Genomic DNA, 18340 nt, shown 5'->3' with positions numbered 1-18340 from the left:
AATGTCAACTCAGCATGTGAACGTTAATGGCTTGTGTTTCAAAATTATATTCAATTATTATATTATATTGCCGTGTTAGTGAATTTTTATAATTGAAATTCATGCACAAACAGCACCCTTATAAAATCTTCATTGGGTTCAATGTGTGTTACTCAGTAGGAGGAATGTTGTCACTTGTGCAGGAAAGAAAAGCAATGGGACCACATGGAGAAACATGTATTTTTCAAATAAAATGTTTCCCACCACGGGGGAGAGATACTTACTGCCATGACCATATGGCCAATTAATTATGGGATGCAAGGCATGTCTTAATGAGGTAAAACTTGAGTATTTCCTTGGGATACTCGATGTGGCCATGGAGTTTTAAGACATTACATCTCAGTAGTATTCTTTTATGAGATTTCCTGCTCATCGATGTGGCGGGTTACCATAAGGACTCTTAATGTCAGGTCTCTCTGAGCCTCCGGCCGTCCCGAATTCACCTTGAAAAGCCCGAAATTTGTCGTTTGGAATGAAAGCGACAACGTTCACATTTCTTTAACCTGCTCTGTCCCGGAATAGATGGGATTAACAGACAGCCTGAAGGTCAGATCACCTATCACCTACCAGCATCACATATCTAATTTTAGAAACAACTGATGTTATTTAATGCTAATTTAAATTTATTTATTTATTTTTACCCATCAACACGGTCTGGTAAGCAGCCAACATTTCTTATTAGGCACTTTTGATATTTCTTTTTCATTAGTCAGTTGATTTCCTCTAATATTGTTTATGGGCACCAGGCTGCAAAAAATGCTACTTAGATCTGTGTACAGATAATTACAAGATGCACATGCAATTAGGAGTAATAATGTGTTTGGGAGGCTTAGAAATACAGAGAAAATGCAACAAAAAAAAAAAATAAATAAAAATAACAGGCATTTTATTTTCCTTTATATAAATCATGCTGTGGAATTCCCCCAAGACAAAATTAAATAAATATTAGATAAGCAAAATAGCTACAAAAACTTAGCAGCGCTCAAGAGAATGAAAGGGCTCATTGAAGTTGAAATAATAATTTAAATTATGCCAAGGGTCTAAAAGGAAACAATAATTAAAAAATATTAAAGGTCTAAACACAGATTGGGTTGTGCAGTAATTCTAATTAATGTTGAGTAGACTTCAGCTTTTCTTAAACTCGTATAATAATAAATTTATGCACTGTGTTATGCGGCGAAGCCGCTCACAGCGTGGAGTTATTTACAGAAATATGCTTAGTATTGTACTTCGGAACTGTTCTTAGCGAAGCATGAAGTATGTAAATGTGTGTTGTGCATTGTCACAGCAGTCTGTGAGTTTGCAGAAAATTGGAGTCTTTTCACTCTTGTGTTTCGGACCTAAAACACCGTGACCCTGCACTTGTAGGTAGGTCCTACACGTGGTCTGAAAACGTATCTGTGAATGAAAGAAATTAATGAAAATCTGGGGTAGTTTCCGCAGTGCTTGCTGTGTAAGTAGGTTCTCATACGATTTATTCAAGTCCCTTATTTTACTGGTTCAGGACGTTCAGTTAGATATGCAGTCGACAAATTGTTGAAGCCCATTCACATTTTCGCATAAGCACGACCACTGTGATGCTCGTTTTTGTTTCACTGTCGTACTTTACTTGATGCGGCCAGGAATCCGAGAGAGAGCCGCTCTTCTTTCTGAGGGAAGTCACGAGAAGCGCAAAGAACCCCAGGATAACAGGCCCGCTTTTAACACAGATGTCTTAGCTTTGTGTTTCGCGTATTACATCTATTACCTCCCATTAGCATATGGCAATTTGCATATGCGGTATTTTGGGAATTCATCTTCATCCAATCATGAAAAAACACATAAACCTTCAGCTCGAAACACTGGTCTGAGCTCGCTTTCCCCCTGACGAGAGGCAGGACCATCTTGCAGCAGCTTGTCGCCTGGCACGTTTCCAGCGACATCGGGCCCGAGCGCAGCCCAGCATTAGGGAAGAAGGCGCAAGGCTCCCGCTCTTCCGTGTGCGTCCCTTAAATTGCCCCGAATGCGATGTGACCAGTGCAGTAAAAGACATGATGTCTCCAGCAAATGCACCGATGCGCTGTACATGCTCCAGGAAAAGGGTAACCTGTGAGGGCGTCACTGAGTGAATATGGGCCCAACCCATGGACCAACGCTGGAAGGGTTGCGGGTCTTCACAGAAAGCTTTGCAAACCTCAACTTCTGAGCTTTTTGGCAAATGCAGAAATGCCGGGTTTGCCGAGCAGGTCTCGCCTGCCCGACCCTTGCAGCGAAGTGAAGAGTGACAGAACTGGTTTAAGTTCCACACAAGGAGCTTTTTTCACACCGCCTGAATCGCTTTTTGTATATTTGCGGAAGACTTCCAGAATCGGTCCCATTATTTCTCCCAAAATTGTTAGACTCTGTGTGCAATAGTGTTAAGTGGCCCCATGTGGCTGAGCTCACAGCTGAGGATCAGGTCCATGTTTTTCAGCTACGTCAGAGATGTACTTCAGCGCTATTGCATCCAAGATCTTGCAGAGGTCGGAGGAGGATGGACTGCTGTATTTTAAAATGTATATGATGATCATTTCCGTTATTCTGATTGAATGAGACGACTTCGATATCATCTACTCCTGTCAAGGGACAGAAACTTCTACTGTCAGTCATGTTCATGTCCTGCTCTCTCGGTCTGTTCCCTAATTGCTGCATCCGACTCAAGTCTTGGGTTCCATTTGTAATCAATCACCTAAAGCATTATCGCCATAGAAACACACATCTAGTGATGTGAACAGGGAGTCGGCTCGAATAAGGATGACAGCCGCTGCATGGGGTTTTCTATTGCCCAGCCGGCGTCAAGGTTCACTAATCGCAACCACACGTTGCAGCCGCAGGTACCCTTGTTCACAGTGGGGGGCGCTCAACAACCTTGTCCAACAAGCGGAGCTCTCCTGTGGTTTACATACAATGGGAACCCCCCCCCACCCCCCTCCACCAGGCCATCATCCACATCTAAGAACAGCTGCACGGTAAAACCATGTTATGGCTGCTTTTTTCATGTTCCCACTGAAAATTGATTGAAATAAGGGGTAAATATGTAACAGCTTGTCAACAATTACATCCCAGGTGAGGCATAAGAAAAAATATATTTATGGCCTCTTTATAGGTCACTTAACTGTTAGAGGGGAAAAAAATTATCTTAGCAATACATGTTTTGTACGTGTATTAAAATCATTCCTCCAACAAGGGCGTTTTTGGTCCACTGAAAATACAGGACTTCCCATTTAACCAAACTCAGTAGCATAAGCCAGTTAAAAATTGTCCAATATAATGGGCCAATTTGACTACCCTTCAAAGTTCAATTAATGCTGCAATAATGCAATAATTAATGTATTTATTTTGATAGAAATGATTATATATTTATAACAGAGCAGTGGCACTGTGCCTACAGTCATCAATCAATAAACATGTAAGTGACTTTTACACTCTGTAAGTCAATTAGCGCAAAGATCTGTGCATTTACAGTGCAGCCCATTGGTTTGTTTTTGCCTGTTTTAATTTAATATGACATTCTAGCTTCACAGCTTCTGGGCCATGCCTTGAAGCAGCCCAAAACATCCACTATTGTTCCCAGACGGTACATTAACTCCACCATATCTGGACTTCTTTTATCAAGCTGCACAAGGCAGGCGTTCTTCTGACCCTTTATCAATTCTAAGTCCACAGTTATATTTTCTATAATATTTAATGGCAGTGGGAGCGTGTCATGAATAAATCAGACGGTGAGGTTTTTCGAAGTGCAGGTAGACTGCACAGATTTTAAAGGCAATATCTTGATTAATCTGGATATTGAGGAAAAAAAGCTGTTAAAGATTAGCTATATAAATTCCATATACTTTCAACATGTTATGAGAAGACACGATTCTCTTGCGAAGAGAGTAGTGTCTGGAAGAGCTGAGGAAACAGCTGTGGAAAAGGACGACCAGCACCCCGATGAACATGCACAATTACAATAACACACTCCCACAGTGTGAGTGACAGAGAAAGTGTGTTACACTGATGTATGGATGAGTGACGCATTGTAAGTAGTGGATCTAGCAGTGTAAGTCACCTTGGTGAAGAAGGTGTGAGGGCTGATAACACTACAAAGAGTTCATTGGACGTCGCTTTGGACAAAAGCATCTGCTAAATAAATAATTGTAATGTCTAAACAATGGATACACCCTTTTAAACACTATGGACACATGAGTAGGACAGGACGTTTTGGAGGTTCTCAAATGTATATTATATTTAAATACTTTTTGTGCTTGGATAAGTGTTCTGGGGCAGCTGGTATTGCAGCGGTTAGAACTGCTGCCTTTGGATCCGGTGGTACACAGGGTTGAATCCCACCTCCAGCTGTAATACCTTTGAGCAAGGTCCTTACCCTGAATTGCTCCAGTGAAATCACCCAGCTGTGTAAACGGGTGAATAATTGTTATTAGCTTAACATCATAAGTCACTTTGGGGAAAAGAATCAGAAAAGTGGATAAATGTATGTGGTTTCTGAGAGTCAACATGAGATCGATTCATTAATTCCAAAGAACGTGCACAGGTTTCCCTTTCATTGCAAGTAGGGATATCTTTTGAAATGGATTTTGAAACAGGCTCCAGACCACCACAACCCTGCACTAGACAAGACGGCTGGGTAATCCTGCATGTGATTTTTGTGCAAAATGCCATCTTTGTCTTAAGTTCTTTGAGCAAAACTTTAAAAGCAAATATCCAAAAAAAAGCCAAATAAGGGAAGAGTAATACTAAAAATGGTGCATTAAATCGCATTACGCTGTGAGGTAATGTGGATTCTTCACAGGAAGAAGGACACAATAAACTTGTTACTAACAAATAACGCTGATGTGTTTCTTGGCATAGTGTGAAGTCTTGAGTTTCCCCCAATTCATCTTTTACTTCTGCTTGTCATTCAGACGGAAGGGTAGAGCGAGACCTCACTGAGCGTATCGGAAAGATCCTGCAGCCCTCGTTGCAGAGTCAAGGTTGCGAACTTCCACATCCTGGCACGGATTCCCGGCCTGGCTTTCTCGGAGCTCCCATACTTCCATTCCCTGCCGTTTCGTTGGATCTGGGAGACCGCCCACCCTGGCCTTGCCGCCCCACCCTCGCCACCCAGCCTTTACCGCCTAGCCCTCATCCCTGCAAGAGGCACAGTAATGGTGCACTGACCCACCTGGTTTCGTGTTGCCTAAAGCGAAACGAACGAACGAAATGCAGTGTCTGCACAAGACATCATCGCAGGCCAAAATACTTCCCTGGGAAGAGCGAGAGGATATGTGTAGGATATGTGTTGTTAAAAAAAAAAAAAAAAAAAAAAGAGTGAGAAAATGTCTGGCTTTTGCACAGAAAATCAATCCGCTCGCTGATTTTCGGTGGGCATTAGTCCATAATAGTCCGTAATATGTATGAAGCGCAGCGAGACGACTGGAGGTTTACACTCCGCTTCCACTGCCAAAACAAGGTACAGCAATTTTTACACAGGCTGTCAGGATACGCTGACGTGTCCATCGTCGGCCTGCTAAACTGTGCCTCCTAAGTCAATAGAGGAGGAAAAATGAATAAAGCTTTTTTCCTTCTCCCTTTGAGATACGCAGGACAATGAATAATTTTCTATCTGTGATGACACGGCATATTCCCACTAAATATTCATACAAAATTATGCCTTTTGTGCAAAGCCTGTAACCGAACGTATTTGCGAGTGCACACTCCGCAGCGCGGACAGGAGTCTGGCATTCAGTATTTCATCCGAAGCGTAGTACAGCAGGAAAAGCAGGCAAATTACCTCACTTATCTTTCTCATGCACAGAATTTTCTCTCCGTTTTTTTTTTTTTTTTTTCTTTGCTGTTGTATTTACAATATACGCCACAATTTCTTATGCATTGTGCATTTATTCCATGTGGTGGGAAAAAAATTGAGTGTATCTTCAAAGGGCTATCACCAGCTCGTACTTTATCTGAAAGAGCAAAAATGCTAAGTGCTCGCATGAAGATGATAACAGTTGCAGCAGATTTCATACTTCAAAGTAATCTCAGATTCATTTTTATTTCATTCCCTAACCATCTTTTTTTTTCTCAAAAATGTAATTGTATCAGAAGCAAAACATATATATATGTATGTATGTATGTATATATGAGTCCAACCCACCCTGTGCCCTGGAGCCTTAAATACTAGGCTGACATATTAGTAATGATTACAGCGAATGTAGAGGATCAAAATCTCTTCAATGGTATCGCAGTCATTTGCATGGTGATACACAATTCAGTATTGATCTATTTATTATCAAAACTGGTGTCTATGGACATGAAATTAATGCTTTTGACGGGAGGGCTTCGTGCGTCATCCGCAACACTTTCAAGTTGGAGGGAAAAAAAGGGCTACAGGAGTAGTGTTCCCTCTCCTTTTGTTCCCTATCATCCCCTCCCCGTTTGAGGAGTATTTAATAGAGGAAATATAATAATTTTGTGTTTCCCCATTCCACAGCAAATGGTGTGTAAACGTAAGCCGTGTGAGTCAGCGACTTAACTGTAGCTCCCGCCAGGCCTGCCGCGGTGCGCGGGAAGGCCTCTGGGTGAACTAACAGCGTCACCATGTGGTCAGTTGAACGACTTGCTTCAGATCTTAATTTTTCCACTTTCGCCGCTAACGGCGGGATATAAAAATGCAGAGTAGCATTGCTTAAAACCCTCTTTCTCCAACCTGGACCTGGGGACCTGCTCTAAATGCTGGATTTTGAGTGAATGTGGGTTTATTGAGTGTGCCCTGAACAGAATACTCATGAGTGTGGCATCCAGCAGGAAGTCCTTTGCAGAAGGAACTTAATGAGAGTGGGTCCTTCACTGAAAAACAGGGGTGTTTTTGTTAATTGGTGCTCCTTAAAATAGTAAACGCTCATTGGTATTCAAGCCCGTTGACGAAAAGGAGAGTGGAAAAGATCAGGATACTATACATGGCAAGAATAACCAGTCCCCCAAATTGTATGCAGATTTTGGCTTTAAACAAATGAGAATTATTCCGCTGTTTCAAGCAACAATTTTGAAACCGAATCCTTGTAACAGCGCAGCTTTCTGAATAGGCTCTATGATAAACAAAAATGGAATTAAACACAGTGAGAATGGAATACAAGATATGGTTAAGAGGATATAAGGTTATTGAGTTTCCATGGAAACCTTGGACTTGCAATCATACAGTTTTCTGTGATTAAATATGTACAATTTAATTAAAATTGTATTTCCTTTTTCGGTTTTCTTTTTTTTCCCCACCCCCATAAAGCTAAACAAAATCAGTTTTCTGTTTTATCATTCCAGTGTAATTCCAATTCTGGTAATTACTGAGATAAATTTGTTATGGAAAGCAGGGACTGTAAGAATGGCCGGGATTACTTCTTTTCGCTGTCGAAAGTACAGCGTGCAGGAGAGACGGTTTATCTTCCAATTTTGTGGAAGACAAAAAGAGCAGGAACGCTGCTAAATATGGTGATGCCCCTTTAATGTATGTTTCGTTGCTTTATTATTAGCTTACTAAGATCATGACAAGTGCCGCGATTGTTATTTTGGCATGGCGACCGACGTGGACAGGGCAAGCCCTGGGTCCCCAGGCAGACGCACAGCAGTTAAGCACGTGCCGGTGAACAGCTTCTTCCAATAGCGATTAAGGAGAGAAACAGAGCTTGGGCTTTGCGTTGATCGCAGCCAACCGAGTGTGTTTGACATCAATACCACTGAGCGGAAAACATGCAAAAACATTTGGCAAGCCATACCCATCCCCCTGCTGGGAAAAACACAAGACCTCTGGGGGTCAAAGGGCACCATAGGCCAACAGCAGACACCACGGGGACCACACACATTGAGTGGTTACCATTTAATTTTATTAACACAGAGCAAGAAGAGGAACATGGCACTGTGAAGGGTTATAACGTGATTTACTCGCGTGTTGGGGAGGGTAGCTGTAATGGGGGAGGGGGGGGAGGTGGAGGCGGTTGTGCCATGGGCTACCGCGAGGCCCCAAGCCGAGGTGCAGCGCTCCGGGGTTATCCTTTCAAACGGAGCATGGGAACACTCCGAGAGCTTCGCCGAGCTAATTGAAAGTGCGGCCCTTTTAAAACAGAGATTTAATAAACTGAACATCAAAGCTGGTCATTTTTCACCAAAGCGCCTCTAGGGAGAGGGGAGCCAAGTTCATTAGAGTCCCTTCTCTGCTTAGGAAAGCCCCGATGACAAACTGTTCCGCAGCTCCGATCGGCCTCACGAAGCCGAGCTTCCGACGCACTAAATATAACTTGGCTCTCGGCACCCTCGCCTTGCTCTGCTTTAAGACACCCGCTGAGATATTTGAGGGAATAAGATGACAATGCCGCTGCCGTGTCAGTGAAAAATGGCTGCATCTACGTCTCTGTAATTCTTTTTTTCTTTGTAAGACTTGTGTTATAATAAATTAATCGTTTTTGGCTGCTGTGCTGCTCCCTTACACTTGGCACACCACAACACTTAGCTTTATATTGCATATATGTGTTTTTTACTTCCTTCTCAGGGGGGGTGGACCGCGGCCGGCGGGTTTGGCAGCGGCTGCTGGGGTTTTAGGAGCCGGGGCTGGGGTGGGGGCGGGGGCTGGAGCGGGGATAGGGATTGAGACCTTGTTGAGCACGACGCGCTTGGGTGACATGGTGGGCTTCACGTCGGGCACCTTGTCACCGTGCTTGTACACGCTGACGGTGATGTCCACGGCCTCGCCGCCGTACTTGTTGTGCACGTCCATCGTGTACTTGCCCGAGTCCTCCAGGGATACACCTTTGATGGTGAGGCTGGCGAACCTTCCCGAGTCCAGGGCCACCACAAAATGGTCATCAGGCTCCACTTCCTTGTCATTGCTGTACCATGTGACCTGGGGCTTGGGGTCACCACACACGGTGCAGGTCAGGCTCAGGGTCTTCATCGGGGACAAACAGAGAGCGGAAAGTTAAACTATCAACAACACCAATATTATCTTTATTATTTTTACCGCTTATCTTTTTTTTAAAAAAAAAAAAAAAAAACCTTTTATGGCTTATCTTGTTTGAGCACTTATTGCTAATCTTGGGAATATAACAATCACGTTACAATAAAAGGACTCAGGTTTGAATTCCAACTCCTGCTGTAGTGTCCTTGATCAAAGTACCTACCCTGAATTTAAACTGTAAAAACTACCCAGTTGTTTAAATGGGCAAATCATAGTAAGCAGCTTATTGTACAACTCTATCATTTTAAGTTGCTATTGTGCATCAGGTGGCTCAGTGGTTAGAGCTGCCACCTTTGGACCTGAAAGGTACTCCTGCTGTAGTACCCTTGATCAATGTAGCTACCTTGAGTTGCTCCAGCAAAAATTACCTAGCTCTATACATGAAAACCATCAACTAAAAGAATAAATAATGACTGGCACAACAGTAGGACTCTTCTTCCAACAGGCCAGGTTCAAGGTACCAGGCTGTGTCAGTAGTCTCTGCCCTCCCCTATTGCCAAGACATAGACTATGTGGGTCCACTGGAATATTTTATGTTTAATTGAGTGCCAATATATTTGCCATGACACATTATTTTGTTATTTGTGTAACAAATGACTCCCAGTATAGGATTTTAATATGCCATGACATTGTCCACATTGTTTTGCACTTTGCTGTGATCCCGCAGGGAGGGTTAACTGGGTTCTTGCAGCAATTACACTGAGTGTGGTACACGGTGACATTGACTGCTAGACTTTCATTAAACATGTATGCACCCTGTGCCCCGTTCTAAAGGCAGATGGCTACTTCCTGTCCGGCTTTTCAAATTTCGAAGCAGCCCGGCATTTCCAAGGAGAAAATATGTTTGGTTTACAAGCTGTCAGTTCCAAGGCCAGGCATCAGAGAGGCCCCACGACCACCGAGAAGAAATGGGTTTTGGGAGGTGGACAGATTATACCAATATAAAATAAATGAACATCAGAGGTGCCGGTGCGACGCCCTGCAGCCGAGGGGCCAATTCTGCAGTTCATCAACTCCGTCAAAGTAATCAAGACTTCGGTGGAGGAAAGGGTCCGGTGACACCGAGCACTTGCAATGCAATTTCTGGAGAGTCACAATAATCCTGACAACTTTACAGGTCCTGGACATGTCAACACATCCAGGACTCTATTGGACCAGGACTGCTTGCAGTTGTGACACAGTTACGGTCATCGGTTTGCTCATAGTTTTGTAGATAGTATCAATATCGTTTAAAAAAAAAAAAAACGGTTATGATGAAATTTCACAATAGGGCACTGCAACTGATTTCAAAATACCCAAAGAAGCCCACCCATGTAAATATATAATATATAATCTCAATATGTAAGACTGAAAGGTGGGCCTAACTCTATGTTTAACTGTTTTAAGTGAAAATCTTTCATGAAAATAATTAATTAATTAATTCATAGATCTTGTTTTTATCATTATTATCATTATCGATAAATTTTTGGTGAGTGCAGGGTCATAGTAATACAGAGCCTATCCTGGAAGTATAGGGTGTAATGCAGGGTGTAACAAAGAAGCCAGTCACACACTCATTCACTTACACACAAAAGGCCAATTTAGAGTCACCTGAAGTACATGTTGTTGGACGGTGGGAGAAAACCAGAGCACCCACAGGAAACTCATGCAGACACAAGGGAAACATATACAACCAGCTTCAACTCAAATCTGATCCCAGAGCCTAAGAGCTGCGAGGCACCAGCAGCTCTCGAGAAATAAATATCATTATAATTTTTAAGAAAAAAAAGTTTTGCACATATGGTGTTACACATATCTGTAATTCTTTTTTTTTTTTTGCTTTTCCACATTTTGATTTTTTTATTTTTTTTTTTTTTTTACCTTGGCTAGCAAATTTGTTTATTTTTAGTTCACTGCCAACACATCATGCATGACAAGCAAATGCAAATGGAACCTCACCTTCTTCTCCATGATAGTAACAACATCCGGCAAGCCACCGACCACTTTGCCGCGGTCTGAGGATTCAAACATGAGACCGTTAAATACTGGAACCTAATTACTCGAGCGGAAGCCAAGCCTTAGGTGCCAGCGCCGCCGCCTGAAAGTACTCACTCTTTTCTGCGAACGCCTCAGCTCTGGAAGACACAAGAGAGGAGAGCCATTGTTAGCATTAGCATTCAGCACAAGACATTTAACTGCGGCTCACACTCTCCGCATTGTGTCGCACTTTTTAAAGGAGCACAAAATACTTTTTATTTATTTATTTCTCAGAGCTGTTAAAAATTACTCCAGGTCCCACAGCAACGAACGGATAGAAGTGAGAGCGATAAGTGAGAGGGATTACAGCAATGATTGCCTTACTTGAGCCTTTGGAACTCCATATAGGCGTTATCGTAGGCTGCAAAGGAAAAAGACACACAGATTATGAATAAACCATTTCATACATTTGGCTGCAAAAATATGCTTTAATTATTACACAGGATCTATTTTAAAGAACGTAAGTTCTGGCCTGCTTCTGCTGCTTTTATTTCAAAACAGGAATATGGCTCGGTATCATTTGTCGGTATTTGAACAGCATTGTTTTCTTTTCAGCTTTGCCCGAAATAGATTGTTGTTTCTTTGTTTTTTTTTTTTTTTTTCGCCACCATCAGTGTTGCCGTTCGGCAGAAATGATGAGACGGTGTCAGCGACCAGCCGCAGATTATGTTTGTCCTCAAACAGAACGCTGGCTAACTGGACTCTGTGTCTGGTGGGGGGAGGGACGGTGGGGTAGGATGGCGGGGGGGTGCCTTTGATACCCACATAATGTTGCACACAAGATCTAGCGGGAACTGCCGCTCGAGTGTACACAGGTGCAGAAACTGGCCTTTTCAGCTTTCAATTATTGTGCTGGAGGGATATTCGGCACGGCAACAGTGTCGCGTTGAACACTTGCTTCTCTCAACCCGTCACCTCTCAAAGGAGCTGTGTGGCAGTGTGACTCTGTGTACGCAAGATTATATGTGCTTGGCAGTTATGCCTCATTAACTCTGCAAGGTCAGCGGATGATTGAGTCCGTTGAGCTCCAAACCGTGTGCGCGTCATCGTGACCGACTATAAAAACAAACCCGAGCGTGATTACGTCAATAAATAAGTGCTTGTAAAGGTCTGGTATATGTTCCTTAGACTAAGGCAGGAGGGGTCAGTAAGTCCATCACTGCTGTACTGTACATCCCTAGTGATTCATTTTGAACACGGTCAAATTCCTGGAGCGAAATCCAAAAATAAAACTTTTTCCAGGACATTTGTGCCTTGGAAGACCATCGACAGGCTCTAGAATAGCTGGCCATCCTTGATCCTGAAGGAGATCCAGCAGGTTGCGCAGAATGCATTTTAATGAGCTCCTGGTTTACACCAGCAGCACTAGGTCAGGTGACTTTCTGTCCAAATAATTACTTAAAATAAAGCGATTAGAAGTGGAAGTAAAACAAAATTCAGCATATAACCAAGTCCTCAAGGACCTCAAGGATAGCCAAAATTAGTCTAGGTCATTAGTGCCCATTCTGTTCCACAATTTCTTACACAGCAGGCATCACTCCGTATGAAATAACAGGTTTTTTTTTGTGTATTTGTTTTTAATGATGTCTGTGTAAATGTCTTTGACAGGACCAAAGAGTTCAAAAGCAACGTCTGCCTTTGTTTCACAGTTATTGGCATCAATGTAATTTTACAGAGTTTTCCTTTAGGTGCCCCATATGTTTTTCTTGCATTTGAATGAATTCTATTTAATGATCTCCAGCCCCAAAAGCACTGTACCTAACAAATTGTTGAGGTTATACTAGCCAAGAGTTTGACTACACCAAGCCAACACCTGTATGGGACGAACTGGAGAGTTGTGTCCTACAGCTGCTGGGAACCGCTGCATTTTTCAGAAGATATGATGCCTCATTAATCAACTGTTTTACTGGAAAAAAATTGTTTCCAAGTAGTGTAGCAGGTACAACCTGGACGGGATGCCAATCCATCACAGGGTAGCCTCACACAAACACACACACGCACACACACACTCACTCACTCACTCACCCGTTCACATACTAAAGGCAAATTAGCATCATCCGGCCACTTGAACTGCACATCTCTGGACTGTGGGAGGAAACCAGAGAACCCAGAGGAAACCCACACAAACATGGGGAGAACATTTAAAGTCCACAGGGACTGAGTGGGGAAACAAACCCACGTTCTCTTGCACCACCCAGGTGATGTGAGGCAACAGCACTACTTGCTGTGCCACACATATTATTTTTTTTATTTTTATTACTATTTATTTGCAGAAAAACATGAGTGGTTCACGAGATGAGCTTGCCTTGTCCAGAGAGCTCAATTGAGCGAGAGTACGTCTTCTCTGCATCCATGATCTCAATGGTGTACTGGCCCTTGTCCTTCTCAGTGGGCTCGACAATCTCCATGCAAGCCTTCTCTGGGGTGCCTCCGACTCTCAGCCTCTCTGAAGCGGACAGTTTGTTCCCACTGTGAGCCAGACAGAAAAGTGCAAACAAAACGTCCTATAAAACCTCACATGTGCAGGGCTTCAAATTAATTAATTATTTAATTAACTAATTAAATCATTTTAAAAAAATCTGCGACAGTATGACAAACAGTGCAGGCTCAATTCAAACAGGAATTCATCTGGGGAGGTAGATAGCAAAGCGGATAAGGAAATGGACTTTCAACTTAAAGATTTCCAGGCCAAACCCCAATATTACCGCTCCTGTGGAATCCTTAAGCAAGGTATTCACCCTGAAAGTCCCCAGTGAAAATACCCTGCCTCATAAAGCTGTAAGTCGCACCGGATAAAAGCAACAGTTACGCGATGATCAATATTTTTTATCTACTCTACCAAAAAAAAAAGTTGTCTGTATTGCCTGTCTAATTAGCGAATTGCCTGAGTACGCTATAAGGAACAGAAAGGATGAGTATATTTTCAGCACAGTCAGCATTTTGAAAATGTCAATCAAAGCTTTTAAAAAGTATTTCCAAGCAAAAACCTTGAGAACATATGAGGAAAAAAACCATTAAAATGTATATTCCCCCTTTTTCATATACTCAACTTCAAGACCGCAGCATCGAAATACTTCCTGTGTTTTTTTTCTTTTTTAATTTGCACCTTTCTATTAAAGTGGCCAAAAAATGATAATGAATCTGGGCGTGAACCCTGGCTTAATACGGTACCAGCGGCTGCTCGCTGGGGACTGAAAACACATGCTGTGTCAAGAAGCATCAATCACAGGGCTGTGTTAGCGCGAGCGCGGTGAAACCTGCTCTCTCCCTCTGCAGACAGCACACTCGAGGAAAGACCCAGAGCGTGCTCTCTTCAGCATATTTACACGGGGATTAGGAGAACTATGCATGTTAGCCTGAAATGGGCTTGCATTATATTCAGTATGCCGCTTTCGCCAATGACTACCCTCGGACCCTGGGGGAATTTTTTTCTCCTCCTCTAAGTAGGTATGCTCCTTCATAGCTAAGGAGCCTCATGGCAAAACATGAAGCAAACCGCAGGTCCAACAGACTTGCTTTTAGTGACGAGATTATACTATAAAAGGAGCCAGCTGTGAATAGCACTCAGAACGATGCTTTTTTTTTTCAATATCCTTTCAAAGCGGTGTAATTTTGAGAATCACGAATCATGTTTACACGCGTAGGCCCTGTCATGCCTTGGGACAGATTCTTCCGTGGATTTCAGCTCCGTAAACACGGGTGTAATTTTTTGGTTTCTCTGCAGAAGGGAGAAGCGGAGACAGGCAACGCATCCACATACTTGTGGAACCAATGGATCCTCATCTCCTCTGTGTAGTATTTCATACTGCACTGGAGTCTGATGCCTTCTGCAGTGCACTGGATTACCAGCTCCGCTGCCGACGATCCTAAAAGAGAGGGAATGGCCTTCCATAAATGTGGGACTGCCGGGATTTGTGTAAACCGCAGGTCTGCGCATCCCCCACATTAATAGTTACAGCTGAGAATCATCCTTTAGAGATTTGATTTTCATACATACCACTTGCTGCATATTTTCTGGTTGTAAATGAACCCACTTCAGTTCAATAAAAACACCTGCTTGACCCAATATCACCCAAGCATATTAACAATTAAGAATATACAGTCTAATCCCTCACAATAAGAGCTACAACTCAGAATAAATCTTTAGAGATCTGTTTTTCTTGTATACCGCGTACTGTATATTTTTTGGTTGTAAATAAACCCATCTGAGTACGCTTAAAGTACCTGCTCATTCTTCATTATCATTCAAGGACAAAAATGACTAAGAATATATATGCAATGCATGAAGGACTCAAGCAATGTAGTGTTACTATGAATATGCTCTACACAACTGTATGTAATAGAGCATTAATAATGGTCTTATTTCCAAATTCAAAGGCAAACATAAGCCTGGCATTACAGTAAAAAAATATTTTCAGTGGGGAATCCCTGTTGACAGTGTAGTTTTGTCCGCAAGTAGCCTTAATCTGTGTCCAAAAAACAATCCCTAGGGGTATATTTGTATGAATATTGAAGAAATTTCTTTTTTGTGCTGCTGCCCAAGTTTGCAGTTTTTTTTTTTTTTAATCCAACATGAGTTCTGGTTCTGCATTTGCGAAAATAGTGGATAAACCCATAGAATTGTCCTTGCATTTCCCAAGCTTATTGGTCTCACGCTAGAGACACATATTCACGTTTTTGTAACTGCAATTTAACTGTACGGACATGTTTGAGAATCTGATTAGCTGAATAGCTGCTACAGTAATTACATTATATTGGCCAAAACATTGTGACAATGGCTATTGCGAGAGCCCATCAAATTAATATTTGCAAATTTTTCATAGTACAGATTTTTAAACCATTTTGTTTGTGAACGGCATGTCTCAGCAAAACTTTAATAACCATTTAAATTGTGTGTGATGTTGTTTTGTAATAGCCTATTTCCAGTCTTAATGCTTCCAGTTTCATAGCCTGGAGCTATAAGTAGATTCCTCGATCAATAAAGAGGCACAAAAAAAAGAAAACTGCACTTAGTTTTCTAAAATGCCCATTAAAATTAAGAAATTTGAATGAAAAACATACCAGCAATGCGGGAAAGGTCATTGATGATGCCGTCAAACACTGCAACAGAAAAGATACCAAGAGAATGAATTAATTTTGGCTCCCGCTAAATTAAAGTTAATATTCTATACAACTTAAATATCCAAGGTGAATCCTTTGGTAAGGATTGTATTCCAGCAACACAAAAAGCACCTTTTCCAGAGATGTCAACCTGGGACACATCTTTCCCTCGGTCATCACTGATTGTGGCTTTATAAATGCCCTGGTGTTTCTTTGAGAACTGTAAAAGAAAAACATTTTTTTTTTCTCTTTTTCTTGGGTTTCGTACAATTCTTGAACAGCAGAAAACAGTAGTGCGGTTCTCAGCATGGAACTATGGGTCTGAACATTGCTGAATGTTACCAGTGCAAAAATAAAGCTGTTCCAAGAACTGCCATTATTCATTGAGTAAGAATATTTCAATTAGCATATAACAGACCTTCACTTCAAATTCTTCATTTTGACTGTTTATAAAAATTATGAATTGAGACTTAGTGCTGTAACCATATTGTACATAGTATTGCAGCGATATGCGTTACTGGGAGTTTGAACAGGACAATGGGTTTACTGTAAATAGATGAATTCTGGGTAAAATGGATTTGTGTTCAACCGCTGTGGGAACTTACAGGGAATGTAAGGGGGGTGAGTGTGTTGGCCACTGAAAGAGGGAAGAAAACCTGGGGAGTGCTAAACAGTCTGGGAAGGCTGGCTTGAGGCGTAGGTCCTCGAGCAAAAGGGGTCCTTGAACCGAGAGCATTATTTACTTGTGTTTGTGTCGATACTTCTATCTGTGTGCTGGTGCTCCAATAAATGTTTGCAATAACGCTGTCTGTGCATCCTTATTCGCCCCCTTTGTTACCTGTTACAGAACTGGTGTTTCTTTCCTCTGTGTATTGTGTGCAAGCATCACTTGATGAGGTTCCGCAAATGAAGGGAATGTGTTTGGACTACAGTGCAGATCAACAGCACCTTCACGTTACCTGTCACTGATCAGCTGATTCCCAACTACTCTTGATATTCCACATTAACACATTTATTTACCTATAACTTCCAATGGATCACTCATTTGTAAAACTTTTCATTTTTACAGTTTGTCATTCATTTCGTAATCTATGCTGTTTTCTTAACATAGCTTTTCACCCATGTATCTTCAGTATTTTGATTCTGGTCTATAATTTTTGTTGTCTTTTTACACTGCTTTCTGTTTTTCAATGTCTTTTTTTTTTTTATCAATGTCCCTAAGTTGTTGTTTTATTTTGTTGTCAGTTGTTATTGTACTCAAAACCCTCATACTATTCACATCGTCTTTGTGTCATAGCTGTCATTTACATTTTTACATTTTCATTCATTCATTTATTTGATGCTTTTCTCCAAACCGATTTACAATTATTTATCCAGTATTATTTACTTATTCATACAGCTGGGCAATTTTACTGGAGCAATTTAGGGTAAGCACCGTGCTTATAGGTACTACAGCTGGAGGTGGGAATCAAACCTGTGACCTTTGGGCTGCAGCTCTAATCAATACATTACCTAAAAAATCATAACCTGTCAGTTCATAGCATATATCTCATTCCTTACCTAATATACCTAATACACATGTACACGGTTGAAGGGAACATGCCAAAATAGTGCCATGTTGTACAAATAATGTAACTCAAGTGTGCTGTCATGTCCTTTTCTCAAATTTTTACAAGCATTGTGGGGTCCAAGAGAGCCATAATTAGAAGAACTACAAATCATCATAACTTTTGCAGCCAGCATGAATGATAAAACAACCAACATTGTTTCATATCTCTGAAGTTTACTAAAAAAAAAAAAAAAAAAAAAAAAAAAACACTATGTATTATATCCATGACCTTTTTCACATGCACGGAATAGCATCAACGCAGCCATAAATTTATATGACTGCAGATACATCAGTAACCTTTCTTTCTGAAAATGCAAAGCTCAGGTCTTCTGTTTTGTTTGCCTTGTTTTAAAATCAGAAACACAAACATTACCAGAGGAAGAGGAAGCTTGCACACTCCAGATGTCAAATCAGGTTTCACATCAGGGATGATTTCCTCATCATCCTTGTACCAGTGGAACACGGACTCCTTCTTCAGATTAGCTACCTACAGGAGGAAAGAAAGACATGCGAGAACCACTCATCGGATGGATCGGGTTAAACGCTGAATGCAGAGTTGTCTCAAACGAGGTGGC

General features: G+C 41.7%; 1 protein-coding gene across 2 annotated transcripts in view; it reads right to left on the bottom strand.

Moving 5' to 3' along the window:
- Window positions 1-7895: 7895 nt before the first annotated feature.
- The window catches only part of myom2b (myomesin 2b), a 36241-nt gene continuing 25796 nt past the window's right edge, over window positions 7896-18340 (bottom strand). For both annotated transcript variants that reach the window (XM_029251204.1, XM_018749310.2), the window contains exons 28-36: window positions 18139-18252; window positions 16289-16376; window positions 16118-16156; window positions 14817-14922; window positions 13362-13525; window positions 11381-11417; window positions 11132-11154; window positions 10979-11034; window positions 7896-8971 (exon numbers count right to left, since the gene is read on the bottom strand). In XM_029251204.1, coding sequence (XP_029107037.1) covers window positions 8561-8971; window positions 10979-11034; window positions 11132-11154; window positions 11381-11417; window positions 13362-13525; window positions 14817-14922; window positions 16118-16156; window positions 16289-16376; window positions 18139-18252 — 1038 coding nt within the window. In that variant the 3' untranslated portion in view covers window positions 7896-8560. The remainder of the gene's footprint in view (window positions 8972-10978; window positions 11035-11131; window positions 11155-11380; window positions 11418-13361; window positions 13526-14816; window positions 14923-16117; window positions 16157-16288; window positions 16377-18138; window positions 18253-18340) is intronic.

This window comes from Scleropages formosus, chromosome 4, assembly GCF_900964775.1.
Source record: "Scleropages formosus chromosome 4, fSclFor1.1, whole genome shotgun sequence".
Lineage (NCBI taxonomy): Eukaryota > Metazoa > Chordata > Actinopteri > Osteoglossiformes > Osteoglossidae > Scleropages > Scleropages formosus.
This window is presented reverse-complemented; position numbering and strand designations above follow the sequence as displayed.